Source organism: Pongo pygmaeus, chromosome 7, assembly GCF_028885625.2.
Source record: "Pongo pygmaeus isolate AG05252 chromosome 7, NHGRI_mPonPyg2-v2.0_pri, whole genome shotgun sequence".
Lineage (NCBI taxonomy): Eukaryota > Metazoa > Chordata > Mammalia > Primates > Hominidae > Pongo > Pongo pygmaeus.
This window is the reverse complement of record NC_072380.2, coordinates 40,863,811-40,890,951: the sequence shown is the minus strand read 5'-3', so window position 1 is coordinate 40,890,951 and position 27,141 is coordinate 40,863,811. Positions and strand designations below refer to the sequence as shown.

Below are 27,141 nucleotides of genomic sequence, written 5' to 3'. Positions count from 1 at the left end.
GACCCTTCACAAGCCAGAGTCCCTGCTGGTGTGTTTCCTGCCCGCAGCTTGAATCCCAGGTTCCACACAGGAAGAGGAGGGGCCAGGCTCCTTGTCCACTGCACAGGGTGCCAAGTTCCTGAGGCTCCACCCCAGTGCACAGGCTGGTTGGAGTTTTTCTGGGAACCTCTTTGCACTCAGCTGTCTTATCAAGACACAATACTCTCTCATCATGCTGATGTGCTCACTCAACTGAGCTTTGGTGTCCAGAGTTTTACTATGCTTTCATTACTTAGGTATGACTGAAGTATTGGTCATGTGACTGAACTCATTGTCCAGCCTCTCTCTTCTCCCTAAAGGTTGGGCTACTATTATTTGGCCTCAACCCTCTAATCACACAGTTTATGTTTCCAGCATGGCCAGATTTCATCCTGAATCTATCTAGGGACTCACTATGAGTCACCTCATTAGCATAAGCTGTCAAGTTCCACCATGAATTACAAAGATACTGCTATCATTTGGGAAATCCCAAGGGCTTAGACCTCCACCTCAAGAACTTGGAAAAAAGACCCGACAAACTCTATCGTACAAGAGCTACATCAGAAATTTTTCTTTCAAGTAACTAAGAGTAAGGAAACAAGCATTTCTAAATGTTTAGTGGTTACTGGTCACATTCATCTACATTGTATCATTTAATCTTCATGACATTCCTAGGAGGAAGATATTATCGATGTCTTTGTTTTATAGATGAATAAACTGAGGCTAAATGAAATTAATAACCATGTACATGAACATCCAATTAGTAACAATTGGTATGGAAGTTTAAAATCAAGTTTAAAATCTAACTTTCAATCACAAGCACTTTGAATACATTACAAGAATAGTAGAAGGAGATAAGAATAGAGATATAGATGCTTTCAACACCTAATTGTTTTTCTTATTTGAAAATGCAGGATGGGAATGGACTTGCCCGGGATAGGACAGTCAATGAGAAATGTGAGGATCTGGGAGTGAGGCTTCTTCCCAAGGTGCCAAGTGATTCCTTTTCTCATTTTCCTCATGTGTTTATTTACAAAAGATTACGTTTTAATGTGTGTCAGGGCTTTAATGTGTAGCAAGCATTGAAAATACACAAATAGAGAGACACAGTCCCCAGGCTTCCTTGAAGAGGACACAGACAGTACACAAAATATTGCAATGTGACATGGCTACTGAAACAATAAAGAAAAGCACTTAGAAAAATGCAATAAAAGGCCGGTTGTTGTGGCTCATCCCTGTAATCCCAGCACTTTGGGAGGCCGAGGCGGGTGGATCATGAGGTCAGGAGATCAAGACCAGCCTGGCTAACATGGGAACCCCTGTCTCTACTAAAACTACAAAAATTAGCCAGGCATGGTGGCGGGTGCCTGTAATCCCAGCTACTTTGGAAGCTGAGGCAGGAGAATCGCTTGAACCCAGGAGGCAGAGGTTGCAGTGAGCTGAGATGGTGCCACTGCACCACTCCAGCCTGGGTGACAAAGCAAGACTCTGTCTCAAAAAAATAAAAGAGAAAGAAAAATACAATAAAGGAAACAATAAAAGAAAGTTATAACTAGAAAGGGGCGAGAGGAAGAGGGGAGTCAGGAAAGATTAGGGGAGAGAATGCAGGAGCCAGGGGTTGGAAACAAACAAGGATTAACCAGATTTTGAGTTCTGTAAGTGAATAGAAGAGGGGTACTGAACTCTCTCACTTCAGATGAGGAGGCTAATGTGTTGTCATCGACAAAAAGAGCTAAACTCTGTAAAATATTTAAATAGATGTATTCTTAGCTAAATATGAGTTACTATGGCCCGCGATGCAGCCTTCAGGAGGTCCTGAGAACATGTGCTCAAGGTGGTCGGGGTGTAGCTTGGTTTTATATATTTTAGGGAGGCAACAGACATCAATCAAATACATTTAAAAAGTATATTGGTTTGGTCCAGAAAGGCGGGACAACTAGAGATGTGGTTCAGAGGCTTCCAGGCTATAGGTAAATTTAAACATTTTTTGGTTGAGAATTGGTTGAGTTTGTCTAAAGACCTGGGATTAACAGAAAGGAATGTCTGGGTTAAGATAAAGGGTTGCAGAGACACAAGTTTTTATTTGCAGAGGAAGCCTTCAGATAGTAGGCTCCAGAGAAAATAGGTTGCAAAGTGTTTCTTATCAGACTTAAAGTCTGTGTTGATGTTCATGCTGGAGAGGAATAATGAGGCAAGTCCGACCCCCATTTCCCATCATGGCCTGAAACAGTTTCTGAGGTTAAATTTTAAAAGAGCCCTGGCTGAGCAGGAAGTCCATTCTAGTGGTTATGGGGAGGGTTTCTTAGAATTTTATTTTTTGGTTACAGGGTCCTGATGATGCTCAAAGCCTAGCACTTTGCAGACCCCTTGCTCTGCCTCAGCTGTAGCCAGAACCCCCAAAGTAGAAGGGAATGGAGTCACACAAATAATGGAGGTCAGGTTGTGATGTTGTGGATCTCAGGAATGAGGAGGATGTGTGTGTATTAGGAGTTCCAGCAAGTTTCCTCGTCTGTAAAATGATGATGTTCGACCTCCCTAGATAATCTCTGGGATCCCTTCTGGCTCTAGCATTTCATTATTTTGTGATTTTATGAAAAATGTTTTGCAAAGCAAAAGAATAGTGTAAACAAGATTATAAAGAGAATATTTGCCTTCTTAAGGGAATAAACTGTTCTGAAGCACATCAGGAGTGTTCACTTGCATATAAACAATGCAAATTCCATATAAGCAGAGGAGGCTTGTTTTCTTAGGTGTTTTGGTAAGTCAATTACAAATCGTTCTTATCAATTTTGCTAGTGTATATGTATTAGGAAGCAGAAGAGCTGAATTCATTTTAAAAGTGCTATACTTCTGAATGTTCACAATTTCTTGAATGTTCCCAGTACCTGACTTTTCTCTGAATTAGCCTGAGTTTTCTTAAATTATTTCTTTATTCCACGGGTTAAAACATTTGGGATTTGTTTTTTTCAAGAAGGTTTTGGATAAATTGTATGTTCATCAGATCTCAGAGGTGTCAGCTGAACCCCATTCTACTTTCAGTCGTCCTGAATGGGCTTAGGACTACTCAACAAAGTCTATAACCTGTTAGGGTCCAAAGTCCTGCCTCCGCTTTTGATTCCCAACATCTTAATGATCTCTCTTCATCTTTCTCCCCCTGTACATTTGAGTGCTTCTTTTTCCCACTCCCTGTATCAATCAGACTACATAGACTTCCAATAAAAATTACCACTTTGGAAGTATTTTATTTGTCTAGACGACTGTATTAAGATTTGGTTGTCATGCAGAGCTAGCACCATGCAGAGCACAAAGCCATCTTCCTGATTCCATTCTCTCTAGGCCTCTTCCCCTTCTCTCATATTCTCTTTCTCTTCTCTTTTTTTTTTCTCCAAACCCCCTCATCCCCCTGACATTCACCCTTTTCAGAAGCAAGACACCTTGTGCCCCTTGTCTTAAGCACAGCAGTTTCCTGCTGTAGCTTGGGCATTTTAAAGTTTTGTTCTCCACTCCCAGGTGGTTGCTCAAAATACTCCAAATACATTTTGTTGTGTCAGGGTAAATTCAGGAAACATGATCTGGAAGAAGCAGATTTCCACCAAGGGGGATAAGAGAGGCTGGGCAAGCAGAGAGGTGGGGGATGAGTTTCCAAACAGAAGGAACAGCCTGCACCAACCATGGCAACATGTGAGAGCCAGCACGTAGAGGAGCCTCACCTGATTTTCTGTGATCCGGATAGGTGGAGTAATCGCAAGGAGTAATGATTAAAAGACAGGAATGGAGAAGAAGATGCCAGTGACATTACAGTGACCTTTATGTGTCATATTAAGACATTTTTATTTTCTCAGAAGGTGCTGGGAACCCAGTGAGGCATTGCAGCACCAGTGTGATGAAGCCACAGAGCTGACTGCAAACATCCCAGATAGAAAACCAGTGCAATGCCACGGACCAGGAGTAGGACATGGGGCAGGGGATGCAGAGGAAATGGGACATTTAAGAGTGAAGTAGGAGACCAATAAGATTTGGGATTGATTGATTATGGGCTGAGGGAGAAAAAGGAAGTGGCCAGGGATAACGCTGCACTTTTGTCTTGAATATTTATTGGCCAAGTTAGGAAATGCAAGAATAGAAATTAGGAGATGTTCAATTTTGGAAATATAACTTCATTTGGTTTATCACTGCACTATTTTAATTTACGGGGCCAAAGTGTTACGTCCTTGGATGTCATTCAGTTCTCAGGCAATAGGCTGAACAAGTTCCGAGTCATGACTGTTCAGCAACATTTTTGTGAAAAATGCCTTAGACATGACTCCTCCTCTCCTAACAAACTCTGGCCATATCATTTCATGTAAACCATGGCCCATGATTGCCTTTTCCTTGCCACTGTAAGCTTGCTACCTGGCTATCAGAAATTAGGCTTCATCATGGCTAAGGATGCTCTGCTCTGTTTTTTCACTGGCTTATTGAACAGTTTACATTCAGTGTGGGACCAATTAATCATTATATATTTCTCTAGCTGCCACCTTCAAACTCACATGGTCAAAGTGCTTTCTTCATTCTTCCTCCATATTGTTAATATCTCAAGAAGATTGTATACATCTCTGGTCTTTTTTTTTTTTTTTTTTTTTTTTTGAGTCAGAGTCTTGCTCTGTCACCAGGCTGGAGTGCAGTGGCACAATCTCAGCTCAGTGCAACCTCTGCCTCCTTGGTTCAAGCAATTCTCCTGCCTCAGCCTCCCAAATAGCTAGGACTATAGGAGCATGCCACCATGCCCAGCTAATTTTTGTATTTTTAGTAGAGACAGGGTTTCACCATGTTGGCCAGGATGGTCTTGATCTCTTGACTTCATGATCCTCTCGCCTCAGTCTCCCAAAGTGCTGGGATTACAGGCGTGAGCCACCGCACTCGGCCAAGGTGAGACCATTTTCAATGGTCATTACTAGTCTATCTTAAGATTTCTGTCTCAAAACCAGGTCAGAGAATCCCCCTATCCTGGACCTTCAGGATGAGAATAAGGGGAAAGACTAGCGGTGGAAGAAGCGGAAGCTTTTGGACATGCCTGTTCCTACAGATGTGATTCTCATCTGGCTTGTGCTAGAAGGCTGCCACATGCCCCGTGTGGCCCAGCCTTCAATAGGGGCTGAACATCACAGAAGTTCTATGTCGCACCACATTCCCTGACAGGGACACTTCTCTTTTGGGAAGGCAGAGGTACCCATTCCAAATTGCCCAACATTTTTCTAACTGCTTCCTGAGACCCTATGAAAATTCCCTATTAACACTCAGTTACATTAGTCTTAGAAAGGTAGCAAATGTGGGCCCGACGCAGTGGCTCACATCTGTAATCCCAGCGGTTTGGGAGGCCGAGGTGGGTGGATCACCTGAGGTCAGGAGTTTGAGACCAGCCTGGCCAACATGGCAAAACCCTGTATCCACTAAAAATACAAAAATTAGCCAGGTGTGGTAGCACGTGGCTGTAATCTCAGCTACTTGGGAGGCTGAAGCAGGAGAATTGCTTGAACCTGGGAGGCAGAGGTTGCAGTGAGCTGAGATTGTGCCACTGCACTCCAGCCTGGGCAACAAAGCGTGACTCAGTCTCAAAAAAAAAAAAAAAAGGTAGCAAATATGCAAATGTGAAACTGAGGCCATGTTTTCATCATGTTTGTGGTTTCATATATGTCAAAAAGAAGATGAGCTATCTGAGTATGATTGGTACATATATGGCACAATTGAAATTGTGTCTTCAGATGGAATCATATTTAAGGCTGTCCGAGAACAAAGACTGCCCTTTCGCCACAAATGGAAGCTATGTGATGAATTTTTTTCCCTATGCCTTTCTTCAATTTTCTATTTAAAGAAATTTCTGAAAATACATGAATTATGCAGCTTATCTCTCAGATGAAAAAGAATTTTCTTCTTGGATTGGATGGCTGCATGTTTATTAATAGCAGTGAAATTTTCCGTGTTCTTTTGTATCAAATGGGATGCTGACTAAAATATGAAGTAGCCTTTCCAGCAAAAATAACAGTAATGGATGAATAATTACAAAAGCTATATGGAACTGAAATACATTTTAATTTGTCATTATTTCTATGTATTCAGAAAGGATCTGAATAATTACGATGACTATAAAAAGGAAAAGTGTGATATTTTTCCTCATTATGGGTTTAAGTTCTTAATATACCACTTTTACTATAAGTTTAAGAAAAAAACCCTTTCATCTGATTTTCTCTAACTATGTAATCATGACTAAAGACTGTTTAGCTGTGAATGTTTGGTCTTCTTACTGTTACGTGAAGATGCTGTCCTTCAAACTCATTTTAATCTCAAAAGTGTTCATCTTTGAAGTTTATAAAAATGAAATTATACTTATTTGCTCAGTGAGAACTTTCAACTCTTATGTCACATTAATTTGTGAAGATGACAAGGACGGTTGAATTTCCTTAGGTCATGACCGGATGGTAGCAGAGTATGAGATTCTAAAACAGGATTTTAATTTTTATAACAACTACTAAAAAGTGGCTATAGCTACCACGGTAATGCTAAGGCAAAATTTCAAATATTTCAAAGCTATTTTTAAAAATATGCATATAGTCTCAATTTTTTTAGTCTACATTATACCAACAATGTTCAACTTCTTATTCAGATCCTAAGAATATTCTATGACAGCACTTTTTTTTGGAAGATGAAATTTCAACATATGCTCTGTGTTTCTAGGTGAGTGATAGAATTTTCTTTTGTAGCTTTTGAATTTTCATTTACCAGATTGCCAGTGAGACATTTGGACCTTAGCGATGGAAGATGGGAAAACCTGTGAAAAGAGTCTAACCTGCTCTAACACTTTTGCCACCCTTCCCTCTAAAATATTCTTTAAGGGAAACAGCCACCACTAGAAGATGCTTTTCCAGCAGCCTCCTTTCAGCTGGAGCACTTCTTCAGCAGCATTCGAGAAATCCCCGGCAGAAGATGTCAACAAGCTCTCTCACCTCCTGCTTTTGAGTTTTTCCAGGGTTCAAGTTCCACCCCTTAACAGCTGTTTGATCTTGTGCCATTAATTTAGCCAAGTGAAACCTCAGTGTTCTCACCTTTAAAAGGGGTGGAAATGGTACACATAGTAAAAGTGGTCTGTGGATTAAATTAAAATGTAAAGTAAATGTAAAATTCATGACACGTAGTAGGCATGTGGTAAGAGGTAGTATCTTGTTGTCATAAAGAAAAAAACAAAACTAAAAATCCTTCAAAAATTAGCTCTCAATTTGATTAAATCAATACTTTTTGCAAGTAAAGCCAGAAAGAATTTTTTTGTTTGTTTGTTTTTGTTTTTGTTTTTTTGAGACAGAGTCTTGCTCTGTTGCCAGGCTGGAGTACAGTGGCGCGATCTCGGCTCACTGCATCAGGTTCAAGCGATTCTCCTGCCTCAGCCTCCTGAGTAGCTGGGACTACAGGCACACTACCATGCCCAGCTAATTTTTGTATTTTTAGTAGAGACGGGGTTTCACCATGTTGGCCAGGATAGTCTTGATATCCTGACCTCGTGATCTGCCCACCTCCACCTCCCAAAGTGCTGGGATTACAGGCATGAGCCACTGCACCCGGCCCAGAAACATTTTTTTTTTTTCTATTCATCTAACAGAGAAAATTTTGAATGAGTGGAGAACAAGGCTTATATTAATTTGAAATTTAGCCACTGTAATGTTGCTCTCCACTTTCAACAAGAGGGTTCTGCATGTAGTTATACCTGAAACTTAAAGATGGGTGTATGCAGCATGCCATAAATAAAAATCAATTCATTATTTTTATTTTAAGAACATTTGGAATGAATTTAGTGTCTGGATTGACAATGTAGAGCTATAAATTTTCTTGTACATATGTGGAGATGGCATTGGTAATGGAGATATTATATATACAGGTTATTTAGAACCTGAAAGATTAACTTTACAAATTCAGATGCATTTGAATTTGATGGTTAAGGTAATATGAGAAGTAGAAGGGAGACAGTGGGTGGGGGGAGAAAGAGGTGTTGGAATTTGTAATTATGAAAGAAGGTAACACTGTGTTTCCTTCTGTCTTATAGCCTGAAGAATAAATAGTGAAAGCATCAATCAAGAGATAAGAACAAAATATCAGCATTTCTCTGCTGTGGAGAATTGCTTATCAACCACCAGAGGAGGCTTCTTTCTTGAACAATAAACATTTCTTACAAGGATTCACAGATTCACATACAACCGATCTTGATTTTTGGAAATGAATGAGGTTTCTTTTTTCTTTTTCCTTTTTTTAATTTTGGGGTAAGTTATGATATTTGGATGGATTTTTAAATTCTTTCCTGATAACATATTTAGCACATGTTCTAAATTATAATCCTATAGCAAACAGTTGGAGCATTATTCAAACTGAAAGTGGAAAAATTTAAATTTCCAATTTATTCTAGATTTCCTCAGAGCATAATTATTCTGTTAAATCCTCAATGAGTGTGATGTAAACCACCTCTATCCAGACATATACATTCTTTTCTCATCATGTTGGACACAGTTAAGGGTGACATGCACAGAACCAGAACAGATCACTATTAGTGGAAAATACCAAATGGATAAATAAATACCAGTCCTTCTCTGTTCTCCAAGCACAGGAGCCAGGTTTACCATCTGAACAATGAAGACGAAGAGAGTAAATAAAGGAAGAATTCTCATCTTTTTTTCTGATCATTCAAAGAACAGTTTCTCAAGGTTAAGCCAAGTCCTCCTTGCAAGTTGCCAAATAATAGCTTAGGAAAAGAATTAGTCTGCCTGCATGATGATCTTCTTAGGCAAAAACGTCTTCATAGCCCTTGACCTTGGTGAATTTTTTTCCCCAAAAGCATCCAAAAGAAGAATTATAAACCCCACAATGAGATGGAAATAAATGAGTATTTTTTTTTTTTACGATGTTTGGCCTGAACTGTGGGCTTTAATTGGGGGATACTGATGGTTTGGAAAGAAGTGAGAAAATTCTGAAGAAATGGTGGCCTTGGGCTAGGCGGGGTCCCCTATTTCTTATGTTTCTCACCGAAGTCCTACTGCTGAGCCAAGACTTAGTCACTTTGGAAAGAGCATGACCGATAAGGAAAACAGTTGCTTTCTGATGGGGAGCGTCTGCGTGCAGATCATGAGGCTCTTTCTCTAGGTTTAATTCTTTTCCATGGTGACCGGACTTGGTGTCTTGCAGCCTGGTTACAAAGTGGGACGTTGAGCTTCTACTGACAATGCCCTGCATGGACCAGCTGGGATCTGGCTGGGGCTGCCCTGTGTCCCTAGAGACCATAGGCAATCCATCTTCTTGTGTCAGCAATTTCTGGATACCCACTGTTTTCCACCAAGAGCTGAGGTGGCGACAACTCAGTGAGCAATAAACAAAATGACACAGAAATGCACAGTGTTGTTATGAAGGAGCCTGTTACCCTGTGTTCAAAATCTGGCACCATTCCCTTGAGCAGGGCCCACTCAGGAGGGACCAGGTCTGCCAGTTTCTGTGCCTGCAGAGAGAGGAAGCCCCACCAACCACACCCTACTCTACGAGAGGAAAGAGGGTTGGATGGGAAGAATCTATTTTGCTGTTTTGGAAAGCACACAGCCGACCTACAAACCTCCTGTGATGGTGTTTCTTAAGATGTGTAAAATAAGGCTTTATTTGTCAATTCCGCTGTAAAATAAGCATTGTCCAAGTAAAAACAGCAGCAACAACAAAACACTGTTTCTGTTTGGGTTTAGTGAGTGAGCTTATGCCCTAAAGTGCTGTGCGTGTGTGTGTGTGTGTGTGTGTGTGTGTGTTTGTTTTTTTAAAATAACCTAATATAGAAAAGTCTATGAACATAGATTTCTTTTACTTTACAGAGAGGCTATGCCAAACCCTTTATAGATAAGCTTCCGGCCATAATAATCAGATTATTTCAGAATTCCTCATCTAAATACCATTCCTCCTTGGCAACCTGTCAAATGCAAGTGAATACCCTGCCAGAGGTTTTGTGTGTTTGTTTGTTTTCAAATTCTTTATTTTTGCCCATGCAGATAATGGAAATTATCATTCTAGTGTGCCCTGGAGATGACATATTAGTTTTCAGCAGGAAGGGGCTGCTAATGTTGTTTACATTTTGGGAATTCTGGAATGGAAAGATTCCTACTTGGGAAGCTAACTGTTTGTGGTTGTCTTTTCTGTTTGGTTTGCTGTGGTTATGTTTGTTCAGCTAAGTTATATCTTACCTTCCCATTTTTTTATTAGTGGATGGGAGTGGGATGGAAGGTAAATGTTTTCAAATAACAAAATCAATTCTGAAGGAGAGGAAAGAGACCCACACAGACCTGGGTGTGTCCCTGTCTTACGTCCAGTCCACCCGGAGCTGCTGACACGTGGTCCCAGCAGAGACTCCGGGCAAGCTGAGAACATGAGTCAAGTGATTTTCTGTAAAATGTTAATTCAAGGGACCTAGGAGAGAACCCATATATTTGAAAGAGTGAAGCTATTCAAATTATCAATATTTAAAGTATTTTTACTATTCCAGAGTTTTTATAATAATGTTAACTAAACTAACCAAATACTGCCCATTTAAAGTTTTGCTGCAGTGGGGGAAAAATTATTCAAAAATTATTCAAAACACGCAAGCTTAATGGACTCTTTATACTATATCAGAGTAAAATTATTTGCATTTAAAAGGTTAGTGGTTATGTGGTTGAAACTGTCTTCTTAAGAAGATAAAACACTTCTATAGCCTTGGTCATGCAGTTAATTTACTTTGCGAAAAGTTTTTCTTCATCAGTACAGAGGTAAGCTTCAGGCTAGCACCTGTGCCAGAGGCCACAAATGCCATGGTAGTGAAACCCAAAATAATGAGGCTTCGTTAAATTTAGTCTCCAAAGCCCAGTGAACTAATAAATATAGTCATAAAGTAATCTGCTAAGTAGAGGGGACTACAGTGATTCCTTTGGCTGATAAAGTAGTAATAAAATTCTCATCTGCAATTGCTTGACTACAAAGAAAAATAGGATTTGTGTTTCACTTGCCTGTTAGATGACATATATAAGCATAAATTGGAACTGAAAGAGTCTTTACACTTTTCTATTGACATGAGTTTATTAGGTCAACCAGACCAAAGGATGAAAAATTTTAGTATTTTTCTAAAACTCCCATAGGAAAATGTGAACCTTCTGGATGGGGCTGGGGGTGGAGTGTGGGGCATCCTAACTCTTCCAAAGCTGATGTTTTGAGTTGGAAATTTCTGACTGGTCAGTGTGAACACAGGATATTAAAACCCCACTAAGAAAATTACCTTTTTAAACTGCCAGGTAATAAAATAACTATACTCTCTCTATATTCCATCCAAAGAAAATATTCATTGTTCACTTGACCACCTTCTATGAGGAACTGTTTTTCTTTTGTGACCAGAATAAGGAGGGTCCAATCAACATATTATTGTGGAGATAGACTTTTTTTTTTTTTTCTGGCTCCTACCTAATTTATTTATAATAAAGACAAGCTAGGCTACCTCGTAGGATTCTGGTGTGGATTCACTAATTAATAAATATCAAGTGCTTAAAAATATGGATCTCTGTATAAATCCTGCCTTAATTTGTTTTCTAGTTTAAGATGTGCATGTCAAATCAACTGAATATTTGATTGTAATATTTATGTTTGTAAATTTGGCTTTAAATTTAAGATATAAAAATTTTGATGTGAAGTAGAATCCTAGCATGGGTTGAGAGCATCTAACCCAAGACTGGCAGATATAGCACCTAGGGAAACAAAAAGCACCTGGAAACCAAACCAAAATGGTTTTAGAAGGCATTTTTGACTGGGCGCAGTGGCTCATGCCTGTAATCCCAGTACTTTGGGAGGCTGAGGCTGGCAGATCTCTTGAGGTCAGGAGTTCAAGACTAGCATGATCAACATGGTGAAACCCCATCTCTACTAAAAACATAAAAATTAACTGGCTGTGGTGGTGCATGCCTGTAATCCCAGCTACTCCAGAGGCAGAGGCAGGAGAATCGCTTGAATCCAGGATGCGGAGGTTGCAGTGAACCGAGGTTGCGCCATTGTACTCCAGCCTGTGTGACAGAGCAAGACTGCTCAAAACAAACAAACAAACAAAAAAAGCATTTTGAAAGAAGGAAAGGAGGGAGTCTTAGCATTGATTTGAGGAGTATATTAAGTAATTCTGTGTTATAATAATTAAAATGCCAAGATTCATCAATGAGTTATATAAAAAGTAGACTGGATTTAAAGTGAAGACTATGATAATGTAATCCTTACTTCACTCCCATGTTGAGTGAAAGGTAAAGGGAAATCATAGCTAGTCCACGTATTTCTAAATACCTGCAAGAGAGACTGTGCAGACGAACTTGATTTGTGTCTTCATAGAAAAATGTTGAGCACTATTTTTTTAAATGATATAGCCTAAAGAGAAAAGAATGAAATTAATATCTAACAGTTTCTTAGTAACGCCATCTGGAGGCTCTATGGTAACTAGTTAAAAGATGATTTTACTGCTGGCTGAACTGTGCTGCCATTTTCCCCTTATGATTAATTACTCCTTAGTCACTATTCTGAGTAGCAGTTTTATTTGCTAATTTCAAATGCCTTCACTTAATTAGCAATTCATTCTGACCTTTAAAAACTACATTCTATAATCTTCAAATTATATGAGCGAAGGAAAAAAAAAATCCAATTTTACTTGCCTCCCAACACCAGCCACCCATAGTGGGTTACATTGTTTCTGGAATACCGTGAAACTATTGTACGGTGTCAAACTTGAGTTAACGGTGGTTGTTTGAAATCCAGGCTAAAGTTCCCTCATCCTTCAGGGGGTCAGTAGGTTCAGTGAGAGGTAGGGATGCTCCAACTTCAGAGAGTTGAGGTAATGTGTGATGTAGCAAATTTGACTGGTTCATTTTATTTTTTTAATTAAAGAAAAATGAGAAAACGTACACACAATAATGGATTCCCTCTTGTATCCTTACTCACAGCTCTCTTTTGAGAATTCTCAGCGCATTTTCCACTTGAATTATTGCTCAATTAAGTGTCTGACACTAAGACCATCCAAAATTAGCAATATGAGGTTTCCTTGGGGTTACCAAGTCAGTGGCCAAGGGGTCTACTTTGAGATCAATTTTTAAAAATTTTCGTATTTCTTGAAATTGTCTTTATTGTTGGATGGGGTGTTAATCAGGGTGCATAACATTAGTGCTAATGATTTTACTGTTGATAATTCAAAGCGTTACCATGTTGAGTCAACCTCATATCCCATTAATCCACTACTCTGACTGTAAATAGTCTCTAAGAATCTCATAATCAGGGGATATGATTTGTTTCCCTGATATTAGTTCCAGGGAACTCATTAATACTAGATATGTGTAAGCAGAGAAGCCGGAATATTTCTCTATTTTTCAAAATTATAATATTTTTGGCTGATTTTGAGAATAATGGAATCACGGGCAGTCACTATGCAAGGAAGGCATTCTACAGCAGCCCTTAACCTCAGAGCCTCAGAGTCAGCACACCCCGCAGCGAAACCACAACTCCTACCCTCAGCTGTCCCCATTTGGAGGGCATCCACTGTTGGCTTTAGGGCCATCCATACATGGTTTAAGTTTGTCATCCTTCTTGTGAATCAATTCTTCTTGTCACTTGTTAGATCCACTCGGTGGCTTTCATATTGATTGGCTCTAAGGACCTCATTTTCGGAACGCTGGGGTGTTTAGTCCTTTTTTCCACCACTTTTTGGTTTAACCAGAGCACATTGCTATAAAAAAGGTGACTGGTAACAGGACAATACGGTCGGTATATAGAAGATATTTGCCATTTTGGAGATGTATTTTTTTGAAAGCCAACAGGTTTCCACGTTCAGCTAGTTATATGACTACAAGCTTCTTTCCTCATTATCCCCTTCTTTACCACTTAATTGAAGGCCAATTACAAGCCCATCTCCTACATCTTTATAAAAGCTACCATGTTTTGGTGTCCTTTAGGTGTAGAGAGTTTAATTGTGATGAAACCTAATCAAGTACCCTTTAAAAGCCACCCATGGGGGTGTGTAATAAAATGAGGTTCCCCCGGGGGTTTGTATCAACCATTTATTTCTTTGATAGTGTTGAATTGTAAATGAACTAAGTGCTTGAGCTTTTTTTTTTTCTAGTCACTCATGGGTTCCAAAACTGCCCATCTTCCTTATGCATGGCGAACTTTTCTCCATGTGGAATTGACTCAGTCTTTCTCCGTTTATACTTAGTAACACATTTTCGTTACTTCAGGGTCTCTTCTCTGTAGCTGTGCAGTGCAAGAAGGAATACAGCCCCCATTTGTAGGAAATGACTGATACTCTCTGACTTATTGCTGCGCTTTGAGGCAAATATATCCTTTTTCTTTTGAAATTATCCTCTTTAGCCAACTTTTTCTGAGAATTGAGATGGGTACCCCTAAAAGGGAAAAACTAATAATAAAACCCACTTCTGTGCTAAACTCTAGTTATCCAGTTTATAACAAGTAGTAAAAGGATCATTATATTATGTTTATCATATATTTACACATTAAGTAATTAATTATCAAATATAAAGTTTCAAAGAATGTTCTTATAGAGGAAATGGTACAGGAATTTGAAAACCTATATTTAGAATATAATTCTGCCATTCATTGGCCTTGAGATCTTGGGCAAGCTTCAGTTACCCAATATCTAAAGTGGGGATAATAGAATTTCTTCTTGAGTTGCAAAGAGGAAACAAACTTACTACGTGCATTTCTTCTTCTCTTCTCCACCATCAAACTAGCTAATAACTGTGCAGTCTAATACAGAACCATTGAATGGAGAGCTGGAAGAGATCTTTGAGACCATGTTATCCATCTCCCTTATTTTGAACATTCGAGTTGTTAAAAATATGCCGTGAAATAGAACCTTATGAAGGAGAGGATCAGCGCTAGTATAACTCTTGTAGCAAATAGCTCCCCAGAAAGGCAAAACTCAAAGTGTTCCAGAAGTTGTCAGCGTGAGTTCCCAAAAGGCACCTGTTTTCTCTTCCCTCTCATCTTCACTCGTGTATCTCTGCCAGCATCCCCTCCTGCCCCTCAAGCCTCATGCCTCTCTGCCAGCAGCCACTCAGGCTTTTAATCAGTATGAGGACCTCACCCTTGCATGTGGCTGAAGAATATTCAAGTGAGGAGATGGGCCATTTACAAGCCCTTCTCTTACCTGTTTATGTAAGCTACTATCTCTTGGTGTCTGGGAGCAGCTGGTGAGGAGAGTCTGAGATCAATTTTACTCCAGCACAGAAGGAAAAGACATGCTGCTTCGCAACATTTTCCCGCAGGAAGAGCAGAGTTCAACATATGTTCTTATATAGTATTTGTATGCAGCGTACTTGCATATATGCATATAAATATAAATCGACTACAGCACGGCCTATTTATTTTGACATTCTTTCCTGTTCTTTAGTGAGGTGCAGAATGAATAACACACCTGTGGATGTCTCCCCTTTGTTCCTTTGTCTCATGATAGGAGACATTTAACTAAACATGAAGCTAGATTTATGACCGCCAGTCTGTTTGAGTGGTAATAAATGTCAGACAGACATTGCTGAGTCATAAACTCAGTGAGTTTGAGCCTAACTCGCTGCATAAATCAGCTTTCTACACGTTAGCCCCGAATTCCAGAAAGTTGGCTCACTACAAACGGACATGAAGCTCCAACAACCCAGTCTTCCAAATATGTCTGCCGCTTGACACCCTGATTTTTTTACTGTTGACTGATTAGAATGCTGTCTTTGTTCAGAAATTTGCCCTATGATTCAAGGAGTTCTTCAGATCATGAATACCAGAGAAGCAGGCATGTGGTTGGTGTGTAGACAGAATCCTCATGATGGGGGTGGACAGTTAATTCCTGTGGGTTGGAGCCTACTTATTTCTGCTTAGTTCTGTGGGAAGCATGATAGGTTTAGGAAGTTCCTGAGCCAATAAGAGCCCTGCTTGGCAATGAGAGAGGTCTGGGAATATACTGTTGCCCTTCTACCTAGAACCTGGGGTTCCTGTGCTATTCACACTGCTATGTATTCACGTATCTGGCTTTGGTCTCCTTGTACAGTCCTCAACGTGTGCCCCGAGTGATGACTGCTCTGTCTAGCACTCTACTCCTAGATCCCTTTTCCTGGAGCCTGGTCCCTAAATGGAAGTTGTGTTTATTTCACCAGCCCCCTCAATCTTGATGAGGTGTGCTACTAATTTTCCCCTGCAGAGATGAGTTCTGTTCTGGTTAGCTCTTTTATGCCAGCAATTACTAAGCTTCCAACCTTTTTCATGCTAGGAGTCTTCTAATCAACTGTGGACAGGATACTGACAGTCCAACAAGTAGAGAAAAACAGTGGAGGCATGAGTTTATATGGTCTGCACACTTTTTTATAAAAAAGCCAGCTTCACCGGTTCAGGTATCTGAATGGATTAAATAAATCGTTCACAGAATTAAAAATGAATGTAATTTGAAATTCTGCCTATGAATTGGGAGCATCAAAATGCAGTCACAAAAAGGGAACTGAAATTTAGGAGACGGTGGTTTTAGCCATGTTCCGCCAGTAGAGAAACTTGGGACTTTGTAAAGCAAGTTACTTTTATTTCTCCAGCCCCAACTTTTTAAGATAAAACAAAGGGGAGATGGATCTAATGATCCCAGTTACTGCCTAGTATATTTGAAATCAATGGAATATTAAAGAAAGTGACTGTGCATTTTTACTGCCATACAGTATAACAAAGTAGTACAGCCTGCTTTAAGATAATTTCAGTATTTAAGAATGTAAATGAAAACCACTCAGAAAAGTGAATTTGAAAAGAGCACACAAGGATAGCACTGATGCTGCCTGCATCAGTAAATGAAATTTGCAATGACTTTGTCTGGAATATTATACTAGCATCAACTCCCAAATGTGTCCAGGGAGTTTCTGGAATTTTACCCTGTGCCCTTAGCTTTTACTCTGATGCCATCTCCACTGGCCTCTCATATAATATGGTTTCTGACTCATTTACTTTTCATTATTGTGGATGTGCAATTGTCCAATATGTCCCTGGTTTCAGTTTACAGTGACAGAGTTGCCTTAGTTCTATAACCAAATACGTAAAGCAATTTAAATAATTAAAACAATTTAAAAAAAGAACATTGACTTCAAGATCAAATCAATGTGTAGGTTACAGGGAGCAGAAGGAAAGTTCTCATCCCAGCCACAGTGACAGAGTATTCTGCAGCCTAAGTGTTGTCAGAACCATGCACGTGTAGCTATGGTGTTCTGTTGCACAGCAGGGTGAATACAGTTAACAATAATTTATTGCATATTTCAAAATATCTGGAAGAGAGGATTCTGAATGTTCTTACCACAAAAAAATGATAAATGTATGAGATGATGGATGTGTTAATTATTCTCATTTGATGATTACACAACGTATAGATGTATTGAAATATCACACTGTACCCCATAAATATATATAGTTATGAAGTGTCAATAAAATGCTCAACAAATTAGACATAGAAGGACTGTATCTCAACACAATTAAGGTCATATATGACAAACCCACAGCTAATATCATACTGAATGGAAAAATGTTGAAATCTTTTTCTCTAAAATCTGAAACAAGACAAGGATGCCAACTCTCACCACTCTTATTCAAGATAGTACTGGAAGTCCTTGCCAGAGCAATTTGGTAAGAGAAATAAAGGACATCCAAATTGGAAAGAAAGAAGTTAAATTGTCCCCATTGGCAGATGACATAATATTATATATAGAAAACACTAAAGACTCCACTAAAAAATTCAAAACTGATACACAAATTCAGTAAAGTTGCAGGATACAAAATTGACATAGAAAAAGCAGTAGCATTTTGTACCTTAATAGCGAACTATCTAAAGGAGGAAACAAGAAAACAATCCTATTTGCAATAGTTGCAAAAAAATACATAGATGTAAGTTTAACTAAGGAGATAAAAGATTTCTACACTAAAACTATAAAACACTGACAAAAGAAATTGAAAAGACACAACTTAATGGAATGATAGCCCACACTCATGGATTAAAAGAATTAATATTGTTGAATGTTCATACTACCCAAAGCAATCTACAGATTCAATGCAATCCCTATCACAATACCAATGACATTTTTCACAGAAATATGAAGTCACTACCTGACTTCAAAATATACTACAAAGCTATAGTAATTAAAACAGCATGGAATTGGCATAAAAATAGACACATAGATCAGTGCAACAGAATAGAGAACCCAGAAATAAATCCACACACTTATGGCCAACTGATTTTTGCCAAAGATGCCAAAAACACACAATAGAGAAAGAATATTGTCTTTAATAAATAGTGCTAGAAAAATTTGATATTCATATGCAGAATAATGAAGATAGACCCCTTTTTTCTCACAATACACAAACATCAACTCAAAATTAATTAAAGAGTTAAATATAGGGCCTGGAATGATAAAACGATTAGAAGAAAACACAGAGGAAACACATCGTGATACTGGTATAAGCAAAGATTTTTTGCATAAGACCCCAAAAGTACAGTCATAAAGATGAACATTGACAAATGGAATTACATCAAACTAAAAATCTTTTGCACATCAAATAAAACAATCAACTACTGTAGATGAAAATACAACCTACAGAATAGGAGAAAATATTTGCAAACTATGCTCTAACAAGAAGCTAATATTCAGAATATATAAAGAACTCAAACAACTCAATAGCAGAAAAACAATATAATTTAAAAATGGGCACAGGCCAGGCATGGTGGCTCATGCCTGTAATCCCAGCACTTTGGGAGGCTGAGGTGGGTGGATCATGAGGTCAGGAGATTGAGACCATCCTGGTTAACACGGTGAAACCCCATCTCTACTACAAAATAGAAAAAATTAGCCAGGCATGGTGGCAGGCGCCTGTGGTCCCAGCTACTTGGGAGGCTGAGGCAGGAGAATGGCATGAACTCAGGAGGCGGAGCTTGCAGTGAGCCGAGATCATGCCACCGCACTCCAGCCTGGGCGACAGAGCAAGACTCCATCTCAAAAAAAAAAAAAAGAAAAAAAAAATGGGCACAATGCCTGGATAGATAGCTCTGAAAAGAAGACTTACAGATGGCTAACAAGTATATGAAAAAATGTTCAATATCATTAAATACTAGGGAAATACAAGTCAAAACCACAATAAAATGTCATCTCACTTTAGTTAGAATGACTACTATCAAAAAGACAAAAAATAACAAATGCTGGTGTGGATGTGGAGAAAGGGGAATGCTTATATATTGTTGCCAGGAATGTAAATTAGTACAGCCATTATGGAAAACAGTATGTAGAATCCCCAAAAAATTAAAAATGGAATTACTATATGACCCAGCCATCCCATTACTGACTATATACTCAAAGGATTTGAAATTATGTGTCAAAGAGATGCCTGTACCCCCATTTAGTGCAGCACTATCCACAGTAGCCAAGAGAAGGAATCAACCTAAATGTCTATCAATGAATGAATGGATGAAAACACATGTGATATACAGGCATACCTCATTGTATTGCACTTCACTTTATTGTACTTTGCAGATACTGTGATTTTTATAAATTAAAGGTTTGTGTCAACCCTGTGTAGAGCAAGTCTATCAGCACCATTTTTTTCCAATAGCATGTGCTCACTTTGTGTCAGCATTTTTTAGTAATAAAGTATTTTTAATTAAGATATGTACATTTGTTTAGATGTAATGTTATGGCACACTTAATAGACCACAGTATAGTGCAAACATAACTTTTGTATGCACTCAGAAACCAAAAAAAAAGTGTGACTTGCTTTATTGTGATGGTCTGGAATGAACTGACAGTATATCCGAGGTGTGTCCATATGTACATAATGGAATACTATTCAGCCATAAAAAAGAATGAAATTCTGTCATTTGCAACAACATGGATGAACCCAGAGGATGTTTTTTTATGTGCAATAAGCCAGGCACAGAAACATAAATACCCCATAGGATCTCATTTACATGTGGAATCTAAAGAATTTAACCTCATAGAAATAGAGAGTAGAATGATGGTTACCAGAGGATGGAGATGGTCAGAGGAAGGGGGAATAGGGAGAGATTAGTCAGTGGGTGCTCAGTCACAGCTAGACAGGAGGAATAAGTCCTAGTGTTCTATCCACATTAAGGTGACTATGGTTAACAATTTTGTATTGCATGTTTCAAAATAGCTAGAAGAGGGGACTGTTAAATATTCTCACCACAAAGAAATGATAAATGTTTGAGGTGATGGATATGCTAATTACCCTGATTTGATTTTTACACAATGTACACGTGTATCAAAACACCACACTGTATCCCATAAATATGTACAACTATTATGTATCAATTGAAAACAAAATAAAAAAAGAAAATAAAAAAACCCACAGATGTGTAGCCACTAATCATTAATAGATGTCAGTCATCACCACTGGCGTCTGTGAATACAACACAAACAGAATGTTCCTCTTCTACCTCCTGGCCCCTGAGCCAGAGAGAAACAGTATATTCCAGAGAGCTCTTTAAAAAATGAGGCAGCATCTCTTAGCCTGGTTGGAGGCATGCTAACAAATGTCTGTATGAGAAACAGAAGAGGCTGGGGCTGTCTGCTCTCACATCAGAATTGGGAGCAAGGCAAGGGAAATGGAGCCTTCTCCATCCCTGAGCACAGTGCCAGAGTGGCTTCCAGTCTCCCGTCCCTTCCGATCAATTCCATTTAAATCTACCCACTACTGAAAAATGTGAAATCGTTGTCTGCTGTTGTGGAGAACACCCACTTGGTGCTGGATGGGACAAAGGGAACAATGGGGATAGGGCTTTGGAACACAGCACAGTGAAGAGAATTGCTCCGGTAATAACACCAGCCCTGCAATGGATGAATGCTCACTGCAGGGAAAAACTCTGGTATAATAATGGTTGTTAGGATGGAGAATGTAAATAACAGGGAGTTTAAATTGAATATTTGAAAACACTGAGATCCTGTGAGTGTGCACTGAATTTTTATGTTAAAAAAGAGCTTTATTTAAACAGAAGGCCCACAAAGGCCTCAAAAACATCCCTCGTTTCACTTAGTAGGGGAAATATTTTCTGTTTCTCACAGTTGGAAATGACAGATATTGTCTCCTATGTGGAGTAAAAAACGTCCCTTGGAAGGGGATGTTTTAGGTAATTACTTAAGCCAATTTGCTTCTAAAATGACAAGATTGGCAAACTGCCCATTGTCACATTGGCATATCAAATGATGATAGCGTTCCCGAGGGATATTAAGGCACTATGTGAGTTCTGCTTCCTGGGTAGGGGAGAGGACTGACTCCTTCCTGGCAGGGAGGAGAGGGCTGGCTTCTGCAAAATTGTTTTAGCTCAGCAAAGGTTCTAGATTGCGGTGGGAGATGATAGGAAAAGAAGGAGGATGGGAAAGTAGAATTCAGGCAAAACCAGGGCTTCAGGAAGAAGGAAAAGTGTGAGTTTTCTGACATTTCTTTAGACATTCTACTTGACACTCATATAAAGAAGATAAGTTGAAAACTTACCTTTCTTGTGTCACCTAGACTGGGGACAGGCCAACAGTTTTCATGATGCCCGGAGGTGACCTTCAAAGTATCCCCCTGACCTCCCAAGATGGTTTAAAAAAAGCTCAGGCACCAGAGTTCTAGTTTCATTTCTGCCACAAACTCTGAGACTCTGGGAAAGACCTTCTCTGAGCCTCACCTTTCTAGTCTATAAAATGTAGGATTGGGCCGGGCACGGTGGCTCACGCCTGTAATCCCAGCATTTTGGGAGACCGGGGCAGGTGAATCATGAGGTCAGGAATTCAAGACATAGTGAAACCACATCTCTACTAAAAATACAATAATTAGCTGGGTGTGGTGGCATGTGCCTGTAGTCCCAGCTGCTCTGGAGGCTGAGGCAGGAGAATTGCTTGAACCTGAGAGGCAGAGGTTGCAGTGAGCAGAGATCGTGCCACTGCACTCCAGCCTGGACAACAGAGCGAGACTCTGTCTCAAAAAACAAAACAAAACAAACAAACAAACAAATGTAGGATTGGTGTGAGATGATCCATAAGGTATTTGTTTTGGTCAGTCATTCCAGCTCATCCTCCTACCTATTCTCTGGATATATCAGAAAAACCATCAAATCAAGCCCTGACTTCTCTGCAAAACAAACTGAGAGGGTTGGCCAACTCACTCTGTTTGATGTTAACTTTCTGCCTCAAGTGTACATACTTTCTCTGAACAAGACCTTTCAGGAAAGGAGATGCTGAGGGAACCTTCTGGTTACTGATCATTGCCAATCTTCAGTGGAAATCTATTGCCATGAGGCACTGCCTTGGAATAATGAGACTTGTCACATCTTGAATGCCTTCCCAAGTGAGATACCCAGAGACCTGAACATCATATGTCAGCAGAAACAAACATACAGCTGAATCTGGACGGAAACTAAGGAGACTGACCAAATGGCAAGGACTCATGACAGCAGGAATTGCATGAAGGACCATTGAGTGATTTCCAAAACAAGCTTGCAAACTCTGGTGGGATTTGGGAGTGTTCCTATCCAGTGGAGCACAATCTGAATGTGGATAAGGGAAAAGGACCACACGGCCAGGCAAATGCTGCCAGGAAGAGGCTGGAAAGAGAGAGACTAGAATGTAGCCATCTGAGTAAAACACACATCAAGAGCTGGTCAGGACAGAAGGTGAGATGCCGGGGGTTTGCCATGGCTTTCAGCCGGTGCTTTAGGGACTGCATCAGAAAGAGGACCCAGGTTGGATGAATCTGGAGGAGGCAGCAGGTGGCTACAACCTGCCAGCCCTGGACTGAGCAGGTGCTGAGCAAGAGTGAAAGCCCAGAGAGGGCACACATGCAGCGACGAGACAGAGAGTTAGAAGCCAGAAGAAAGAACAGAATCAAGAAAAAAGCACTTCATTGGAGGTGCCAAGAGGCAGAGCTAGGTAGACAAACCTAGAACAGGGGCAGCAAGAGCAGAATCAGCTCCCCAAACATCCACAAAGGTCTGCCTGATTGTTGGATGCAACTCTAACTTTATTTCAGTTTTCTCCATCCATAGCTGCTTGTGATAGGATAAATATCTGATTTCTGTTCCAGTCCATCATGGCCAGAATGGTCAGATTACTCATGGCATTCAGCCGCTGAGATGCAAGGATTATATGGGTAATACAAGATCTGGCTCAGTGGGCCTGAAGCTGCTGCTGAATAATGCCCTCAGAAGATATTGGCTTAGAGAATTTGGGGAACAGAGACTGCAGCCAAGAGAGGCAGGTGGATATAGGCTGCCTGTAAGTGTTGTGAAAAAACTCCCCAAACTCATTAAGCCAAAGGGAAAAGTTGAGCTGAGAACTGGGTGGCCAAACGTGCCTCCCCCTTTTGGTTCCTAAATAAGATGGCTACAAGATGAAAAGCTACATGCCTCCGCCATATTTTGTCTACAAGGAAATTCCAGTGAGCTGCAAGATATTTGCCCTAAGTTGTTTCTATTAAAATTTTACCATGGTAATAGAAATTGATAGCTTACCTTTGCAGGTGCAGTTGCCCTGGCCCACCAGACACACTGATTGTTCCCCTGCCCCACGTAAAAAAAAAAAAAAAAAAAAAAAAAAAATGCAAATTCACGCTTGAACCCAGGAGGCAGAAGTTGCAGTGAGCTGAGATCACGCCACTACATTCCAGCCTGGGCAACAGAGCGAGATTCCATCTCAAAAAAAAAAAAAAAAAAAAAAAAATGCAGATTCACTAAGCCAGACAAAGGCAGGAAGGATTATTTTTCCCTACCCCCTCCTACCTGAAAACTGTGTACTTCATATGCCACACGTTTCCCCTTTAAATTTGGAGCCCTCAAAATCATCTTCGGAGAAAGGAATAGACCTGTCTCCCTGATGTGCGTCCTTAAGTTTGGCAAATAAATGTCCTAAAATGATTGAGACTTGTCATTTTTCTGCATTGACAGTGTTAACATAGGCTCTTTGATCTACTCTCAAATTAACACCAAAAGGAAAGGCTATTTTGTGGGCACAAGTCATGCTATTGCAGATTTAGTTTCAATGCATTTCAGAAGCTAAAAATATGCTATAGAAACATTCTCACAGGTTAAGGAGAAACCTGTGCTTGTCACAGACTTAAAGTTCTAATTAAAAGTGCAATTGCTTGGAATACTATGCAGCCATAAAAAATGATGAGTTCATGTCCTTTGTAGGGACTTGGATGAAGCTGGAAACCATCATTCTCAGCAAACTATTGCAAGGACAAAAAACCAAATACCACATGTTCTTACTCATAGGTGGGAGTTGAACAATGAGAACACATGGACACAGGAAGGGGAACATCACACACACACCAGGGCCTGTTGTAGGGTGGGGTGGAGGGAGGAGGGATAGCATTAGGAAATATACCTAATGTAAATGATGAGTTAATGGGTGCAGCACACCAACATGGCACATGTATACATATGTAACAAACCTGCACATTGTGCATATGTACCCTAGAACTTAAAGTATAATAAAATATATATATATATATACACATATAAAAGAAGTGCAATTGCTAATCACATCATTGGTACTCGAGTTTACGTGCATAGAAAAATGTAATTTGCTTATTGTAATGAGAGGCTGTGCTAGAGTAATGTGATGCTCTCAAAAACATAGATGAAAGTGCTGTCTATTTGATTAAAGACCAATGTGTTCTGCTCTTCACCAAAAAATAACTTATGTTAATTTTCTCTGGTAGTTTATGAAATATGCCAGGCTGGTTCAAGCCATCTACATGAGTCAGCCAGTACTCTGAAGGATCTAAAGGTTTTAAACCACTTTTGGACTATCTACCCTTTTCCTTCAGAAAAACTCCACCTCAAATCTTGAGAAATAAATGAAATCAAATCACTCTATGGGCTGGAACAATGAGTTTGTTCTTCACACATTTGTAGAAAGCTATAGATCATCCATGGACTCTTTCAATGAGGAAAGTCTGCTAATCATAGTAACTTTGGCAAAAGAAAATTAGTTAGACCTCATTAATCCTCCTCTAAAAGTGAGTGAAAATGACTTCTATGAGAGACAGAAGGAGAAAACTGGTTATTTCCACCCACTTGTTGAAGTAATTGTTGTCTTGGAAATATAAAGGCCGTCAGATGTGTAATGCAAGTGATAGATGGTAAGAAATAAATAACAAAATCATAACTAAGACATGCCTATTGAATTTGGTCAGAGTCTCTTAAAAATGAATCAGAGAGAACGAAAGTCTTATTCATAGGCATGTACAAAAAAAAAAAAAAAAGAACAAAGGCATAATTTTATTGGTGGTGCCAAGAGGCTGAGCCAAATAGAAAAAGCAAGCTCCACCTAGAACAGAGGCACCCAGAGTGGAACGAGCTCCCCAAAAGTCTTTCTCTAAGGACAGACCCTTGCAACATCACTGCTCCCTTCAGATTCTGATGTCCTTGGAGTGTACCATTTTACAGCTGACTAAAAGGAGGCAAAGAAAGGTAGATAACTTGCCTGGAGTCCCAGCTGCTAGTGCAGGATTAGGGCCAGACTCTGAGTTGTGAGGTCACTTTGTAAATACGATACTTGGTGCTTCTCAAACTCGAGTTGTGGTCGAGGTGACAAAGGGCTCATATCACAGCTCAGCATCTCTCTACCGTAGTCAGGCCCTGAGAATGCTTTATGTGTCCCTAAGGTTTGAGAACTCATGACCCAAGCCCTCCCCACCCCTCCCCCCAAAAAAACCCCCAAAGACTATACTAGTCTCCAAAATGTTTGTTATCCTTAACCAATGATGGTTTAACCTGCAACCTCAGTTTATATTTCCAAAAGAAGGTGAGAGAGAGTACCCTTTCACAAATATATCAGTAGATACTTCTTCTTGCTTACCTGCACATTATATCAGACTTTCTTTTTATGAAGTACAGCAGTTTGTACACACTGTAAACATACTGAAGATCCTAGAAATGTAGCAGGTGAGCTATTCCATTCACATTGGCTTTAAACCAACGTGCTACCATGGGCTCACAGAATGTAGCCATTCCATTTCGCTGAGTCCTGCAAAAACTCCCACCCGTCTCCTGAGCTCCATTTGGTCCTTTTCTTATTCATAACTTTTCCTGGTCATTGCTGCTATACTGCATGCTTTGCAAGTTGCACAATTTTCTCTGACCTCCAGAATCATTGCAACAGTCCAATGGTTCATTTCCATAAGCACATGAAATATCTGTCATGCCAAAAATATCCACTTTTAATTATTTTTTCTGTGTTAACTTAACTTTTTTTAATCTTAATAAAACATCCCTTCGTGTTGGTGCATTCCACACCTTCTCCTCTGGTATTTATTGGGCCTGCTGAGCTTTATGATATTTGTGAAACACTTCAATACTAAGTTCAAATGTAACAATTCAACTAACAGAACCAACAAAGATCATGCCTGGGCTACAGCATGAAGATAAGACTGCATATTTTGGTGGCAACCTCATCAGATGCTCTTTTTTCTTGTGTGTGTCCCTACTTATTCCTCTGCAAATTACTATTTAAAAGTCAGGAAGCAGGAAAGTTTTAGTAGCTGAGTTATACCCAGCAAAAAATTGGCCCTGAGCTATTTGTTAGCAGTTCAAAGAGTGTGCAAAGCTGTCTCACAGTGCCCTGTCAGGGGCCAGAGGCCCACCAACTGGTACTAGGATGTGCCCAGAATGCTGCCAGTGCTTGGCTACTTGAGTATCCCTGGAATTGTTCTCATGAACAGAGCTGGGCCCTGTCCTGGAACCAGTGAGAAGGTAGGAGGTTAGAACAGCAATTCCCCTCCATCAGCTCCCAGCCATTCATCCTTCACCACATAAACACTCTTCCTGTGGGCATATGCTGAGCTCTAGCTGCCTAACACTGCCCTCCACCCCACCATATCCTGGGTCTCCCGGGCATCCTGAGAATCTCTGTTACCATCCCACCATGGAATTTGGAGGAAGGGAGGGAATTCTCCCTAACAGCCATCTGAATGAAGGCCAGCTCTTAACTTTATTCCTGCCAATTCTTTTGTTTTGGACAGAATTTAAAGAATGACACCAGCTCAGCCCATGCTTTTTCTTATCTG

General features: G+C 39.8%; 1 protein-coding gene across 9 annotated transcripts in view; it reads left to right on the top strand.

Moving 5' to 3' along the window:
• ZMAT4 (zinc finger matrin-type 4) overlaps window positions 1–9,736 on the top strand; it is a 370,785-nt gene extending 361,049 nt beyond the window's left edge. For 7 of the 9 annotated variants that reach the window (XM_054499612.2, XM_054499611.2, XM_063668691.1 and 4 more), the window contains one exon: window positions 8,087–9,736. In XM_054499612.2, coding sequence (XP_054355587.1) covers window positions 8,087–8,102 — 16 coding nt within the window. In that variant the 3' untranslated portion in view covers window positions 8,103–9,736. The remainder of the gene's footprint in view (window positions 1–8,086) is intronic. The other 2 variants (XR_010127175.1, XR_010127176.1) reach the window with 2 other exon arrangements.
• Window positions 9,737–27,141: the final 17,405 nt, after the last annotated feature.